General features: G+C 43.3%; 1 protein-coding gene across 1 annotated transcript; it reads right to left on the bottom strand.

The window, feature by feature from the left end:
* On the bottom strand, positions 1076-3730 carry LOC104733420. Its single transcript, XM_010452997.1, has 4 exons — positions 3574-3730; positions 2707-3468; positions 2354-2625; positions 1076-2008 (listed from the first exon to the last, which is right to left on the bottom strand). The coding sequence occupies exons 1-4, from the start codon at positions 3728-3730 to the stop codon at positions 1076-1078; spliced, it is 2124 nt and encodes a 707-aa protein (XP_010451299.1).

Genomic DNA, 5985 nt, shown 5'->3' with positions numbered 1-5985 from the left:
GCGCTTTCATAAATTGACTCACCTGATTCACAGCATAACACAAGTCAGGTCGTGTAATGGTGAGGTAGATCAACTTACCTACCAAACGCCGATATCTTGTCACATCTTCATATGGTGCATGCAACGGATCAAGTGGAGCATCTTTATCCTGGTTCTGCTTGTGCTCCCCCTTTCGCTTGGCCTGGTAGCCTTCTTCAAGCGGTGTCGGTGCCGGTTTCACACCAAGTTTATCTGTCTCACTTAAAAGATCAAGAGCATACTTTCGTTGGGAGAGAAATAGACCCTCCAAAGAGCAATACATTTCAATACCAAAAAAGTATTTGAGTTCGCCAAGGTCTTTAATATCAAAAGTAGAGTGGAGAAAAGCTTTGGTGTTTTGTATACCGTCCTTGTCATCACCGGAGATAATAATATCATCGACATAGATAAGGACGACCATAATTCCACTAGAGGTGCGATGTGTGAAGAGAGTGTGGTCAGCTACCGATCGCTTGAAGTCATGGGATTTAACCGTGGAGCTGAGCTTGTGATACCAGGCTCTAGGAGACTGCTTGAAACCATAGATAGCCTTGCGAAGCCTAAGAACCTTTCCCGGAGCTACCGTGTTTTCGAGACCAGGTGGGGGATACATGTAGACTTCTTCTCTAAGCTCCCCCTGAAGAAAGGCGTTCTTAACGTCCATTTTCCAAAGATCCCAAGACAGGTTCGTGGCCAGTAAGAGAACCATGCGAACAGTGTGGAGTTTAGCGACCGGAGCAAAGGTATCCGTGTAATCAGCACCGTATGTTTGACTGAACCCACGAGCTACAAGGCGATCTTTGTGACGCTCGATGTCGCCATTGCTCTGGAATTTGATAGTAAATACCCATTTGGAACTTACTGCCTTCTTTCCTTTTGGCAGGTCGGCCTCGTCCCAAGTATGGTTCCAAACCATCGCGCCCGTCTCATCGGCCACTGCATCTATCCACACTTGATGTTCTTTTGCCTCATCGTACATTTGGGGAATGAAATGGTTATCCACTTTCCCAAGAAAAGCCGCATGATCTGGCGGTAGTAGGGCAAGCGAACACACAACCTATATAGGATGAGCGACAGCTTGATTGTTGTAATACACTCGTTTGACTGTCTTAAGGCGTTCGCTTCTCCTAGGCTGGATTGTCTTAAGGCGCTCACTTCTCCTAGGCTGGACTGATTGGGATATAGGAGCATCAAGTATCACACCATCATCGTTATCGTCTCCATTGTCATTATCAAGAGCCACTGGCTCCGTTTGTACGTCTTCGGTACTAGTTGGCACGCTCTCTGTGAGATCTTCTGTGGGATCACTAACATCAGGTGTTGTTCCCCTAGGTGACGATGATGTCAAAATATTTTGATGATTGGCCTCACTTGGTTCCAGTTGAGAAGATTGTGTAGTAATTCCAAGATGATCAAGGAGATGACGTAAGTTGGCTGCACGATCCGAGTTGAAGTGAGATAAGTCCTTCAAGCTTTCCCAATCCTTCTTTTGGTAGTACCCAAGGCCTTCTATAAATTTTACATCCCGAGATATAAGTATACGGCCGTTGGTCGGATCATAACACTTGTACCCCTTTTGGCTTTTTGAGTATCCGAGAAACATACATTTGATGCTCTTGGCGTCAAGTTTACTTCTTTGTTCACTTGGTATCAAGACAAAACAAACACAACCGAAGACCCGTAAGTGATCCAATGAAGGTTTAGTTTTGTTTAATACCTCATAAGGTGACACATCTTGTAGGACTTTTGTTGGTGTTCTATTGATCAAGTAACACGCCATCATCAAAGCATCTCCCCAAAACCTCTTGGTGACATTTGTGTGGAACATCATTGACCGGGCAACTTCCATAAGGTGTCGGTTCTTCCTTTCTGCCACTCCATTTTGTTGAGGCGTATAGGGGCAGCTTGTTTGTTGTAGTATGCCGTGTTTTGCTAAGTGTTCTTTACGTTTGTGACTTGTGTATTCTCCTCCATTATCCAATCTTAGTACCTTAATTTTAGCATTGAAATGATTAGTAACATAATTCTGAAAATTAACAAAGGCATCATAAACTCTATCTTTAGAAGGTAACAAGGTTAACCAAGTGTACTTAGATTTATCATCAATGAAGGTCACAAAATACTTGTTATTATCTCTAGATAGGCAGGGAGATGTCCAAACATCATAATGTATTAGATCAAAGCAATGCTCATATATGGTAGTAGATTTAGGAAAAACAGACTTGCAATGTTTTCCAAGAATACAAGACTCATAACTTGAGTTATCAAAAGAAACACTAGGCAACATTAGTTCAAAAGCACGAGAGTGAGGGTGGCCTAGTCTAGCATGCCATACATCACTTGAAATACTACTAAGGTTTGACATAAGCGAAAAAGCATTAGAAGAACTTGATGAAGTGTTCTCTAGGACATAGAGATCTCCTCTAGCATCCCCCTCTCCAAGAATCTTTCCAGTCTCAATATCCTGAAAATGTACACTATTAGGTCCAAATATAGTATAACAATTCAGATCAGTAGTAGCTCTCTTAACCGATAACAGATTAGATGTAAATGTAGGCATAAAGAAAGCTTTGGAATTCTTATCAAATAGTTTCAAGTCTCCTACTCCTTTAACAGGGATACGATCACCATTGGCAATAATTACATTTCCCACAGCCGGTTTTATGTTGTTTATAAGACTAGGGTTACTTATCATATGGTGAGAAGCTCCCGAGTCTACAACAAGAGACATACTAGGTTTAAAGGCCAAGAAAGTGATACCAGAGTCCTTGAGTGCAGTGATGGATCTGATGAGAGCCGCTAGGTCTGATTTCCTCACAAGATCCCCATAGGAAGCTGACATAGCTGTAGCGCCTCCTTGGTTTGCTGCACCGGTACCCTGACCACTTGGTCCATCTTGCGAGAGATTAGCCTTGAACTTGGCAGGCTTGAGATGGGGATGAAGAATCCAACATTTGTCCTTGTTGTGGCCCCTCTTCTTGCAATGGTCGCATATCACCACCTTTTTGTCCTCATGCTTGTAGACACCCTTGTTAGCCATGGCCAGTTCCTCCTTGCCACTAAATAGGCCAAGTGAACCTTGTTCCTTTTGAACTTTTGAACACACATCATCAAGAGTAGGTAACTTGTCGCCTCTAAGGATGTGTTTGATGAGATCATTAACCGCCGGATTCAGAGTGAGGAGGAGACCAAAGATCTTATCTTGCTCTTTTCTCTCATTTAGGATAGCCGGATCGATTGTGCTTGGTCGGAGCATCTCAAGTTCGGCCCAAAGTGACCTGAACTTTCCAAAGTGCTTCGTGAACTCCAAGTCTTCTTGGTGGAGACCGTTAATTGCCTTCTTGACTTCAAACACTCGAGTCAAGTTGGTCACGTTCCCATAGACATTCGCAAGCGTCTCCCAAAGTTCCTTGGCCGTCTCGCAGTATGAGTAGGCTTTAAGGATTGGTGCTTCCAGCGAGTTTTGGAGAATGGCAAGCACGGTCTAATCTTCTTGGAACCACTTGATTTCCTTCTCGAGATCAGCCTCCTTGTCTTCTTCCTTTCCATCCTTACCGTATTCTTTGATAGCTTTCTTGGGGAGTTGGTCTGTTTCAACATGGATCCATAAACCCCGGCCACTAAGAGCGGTCTTTGTGGTTCTTTTCCACAACAAGTAATTTGCTCCTTTGAGCACCACTGGAGTAACAACTGGTTTGTTGTTGTTATCCATAATAAACGTTTTGAGAAACATAGTAACGAGAGTCGAGGTGGGAGTATGAGAGTATAGGCGAGAGTATGAGAGTATAAGAGTAGCAAAGAAGAAGAAGAGTGAGTTTAGAGAATCAAAGATCAATAAACTTGCTCTGATACCATGTTAGTTTAAGCGGAAGTGAAGAAAGAAATGTGAGATTGAGAGTAGTGAAATGAGTGAAGAACAAAGAGAATAATGGTAGAATAGAATTCCATTAGTGTAAGTATTAATATGTCGGCTACAACCTTTAAATAGGAGAATAAAAACTAGGGCTACACACATTTTAGTCGACAACTAGGTGATAGGGACATAAAGAGAGAGAGAGGGGTGATCCCAACGGTGATAGTGACCGGTCATGGTCTCCTAGGACGAAGCCAACCCGTGACTATGCTCCCTCCTTAGCTTCTAACGGCTATAATGAGATTTCTAGATTCTTCTTATGGGCCTTAGAAGACCAGGCCTCTACTCCCTTCCATATGTCTTGGTAGGACTCAGCCTTATCGAACCTTGTACGGACAACCGTACAGACACGATTCGGCCTCTTGGTGATTCATGATCAATACTCCCCCTCAAGCTTAGTCTAATGAAATGACTAAGCTTGGAACACATGAAGCACCACCTCATTAAAAACCTTAACATAAAAAACCTCATGGGACAAAACTATGTTAAGGGAAAAAGAGTGTGATGTCCATGTGTTAGAGGAGTCGATCATGGGCGAGTAAAGTCTACAAGCCCAAGTTTGCCATGAATATGTTCGCAAACCTTCGGACATGCAGCCTTAGTGAATATGTCTGCCAGTTGATCCTTACTTGGAGGGTAGCATGGTAGTGTTACACCTTCTTCAATCTTCTCTCGAACCTTGTGGCAGTCTACTTCAATGTGCTTAGTTCTCTCGTGAAAAACCGGGTTGGTGGCGATATGAATGGCAGCTTCAGTTTCACAATGCATGATAATTGGCTTCTTTGACTCAATGTCAAGGTCTTTGAGGAGACCCTTAAGCCATGTCAGCTCATTAGTTAGCTTCCTCATGGCTCTATATTCGGCTTCAGCACTAGAACATGACACCACCTTTTGTTTCTTGGACTTCCATGTGACTAGATTGCCTCCAATGAACGTACAATACCCTGTGGTAGATCGTCTATCCAGCGTATCACCAGCATAGTCTGCATCACAATATCCTATGTTGGTGGCCGCTGTAGGATGAAGGTAGAGCTGCTTCTTTGGGGTTTTGGAGGTGTTTCAGGTTATACATGGAGGGGAGAGTTGAACCAAAAACAGAGAGAGGGGAAGAAGAAAAGCTAGATCTATTATGTATTTTCTTCTTCAGGTTTCTTTCAAGTTGCTCTCTAAACTTGTATATGAAACACTAGTGTAAATCTTGGTTCATTGATAGTGGATGTTTGTGGGAGAAGGTTCCCACACGGGATGTATCCTATGCATGAAGGGAACTCGTTAAATCTCTGTGTTATGTTTATGTTATGCATATTGATATGTGAAGTAGAAGAGGATTATGGGCAGAGTCGCGGTATGCGGTTCACTACAGAGGTGAATCAGGGTCTGCGATTCTCAACAAATCCGTGCGAGATTTGCCACCTGGGCCCAAAGCAGACAATATCATACTAATAGGGGAGTTGGCTTGGGCTTGGAAAGCCCAACAATTGGTATCAGAGCTTAGGTCGAAAAGTGGACCTAAGGGAGTGGGTGTGGGCTCTGTGTGGGAGGATCTCTCAAAAAGATGACATGATTAAGGGTGCTTCAAGAATACTTCAGGAATAAAAAGGGGTACCGGAGACTAGGTACCTTGGTTTCGCTGAAGGGGAGGCCAAAGTATCGTGGTACATAGTTTGAGGGGAGGTTTGTTGAGATACAAAAAAATGTCTCATATCTGAAGATTAGAAAATAAGTTTCTGATATATAAGCCAAGACCAACTCTAATTAGTATGAGGCCTTTTGGGAAGGAGCCAAATAAGAAATATGTGCGGGCTTTGCTGCCTGGGGCCAAAGCGGATAATATCATACTAATAGGGGAGTTGGCTTGGGCTTGGAAAGCCTAACAAGTCTCTTCTCCACTCTTCGATGAGGTAGCTTGTCCTTGTTCATCCTTTGAGTGGGTGAGATTTTCTCTCGGATCTCTGTTGTTGTTGAGGTTACTTGGCTTGTTGAGGTTACTCGGCCTTAGGTGAGGATGAAGGAACCAGCATTTGTCTTTAGTGTGAATTTTTCTCTTGCAATGT

This window comes from Camelina sativa, chromosome 12, assembly GCF_000633955.1.
Source record: "Camelina sativa cultivar DH55 chromosome 12, Cs, whole genome shotgun sequence".
Lineage (NCBI taxonomy): Eukaryota > Viridiplantae > Streptophyta > Magnoliopsida > Brassicales > Brassicaceae > Camelina > Camelina sativa.
The sequence above is the reverse complement of the archived record's forward strand: the minus strand, read 5'-3'. Positions and strand labels throughout refer to the sequence as shown.

What these genes read in the sequence shown, in the direction of transcription:
- LOC104733420 (XM_010452997.1), bottom strand. Translation starts at nt 3,730, where the DNA reads ATGGATAACAACAACAAACCAGTTGTTACTCCAGTGGTGCTCAAAGGA. An exon ending in GAAAGCTATCAAAGAATACG is followed by an intron (nt 3,469 to 3,573) that starts GTAAGGATGGAA and finishes ACTCGCTGGAAG; the next exon opens with CACCAATCCTTAAAGCCTAC. An exon ending in AGCTTCTCACCATATGATAA is followed by an intron (nt 2,626 to 2,706) that starts GTAACCCTAGTC and finishes TCCCTGTTAAAG; the next exon opens with GAGTAGGAGACTTGAAACTA.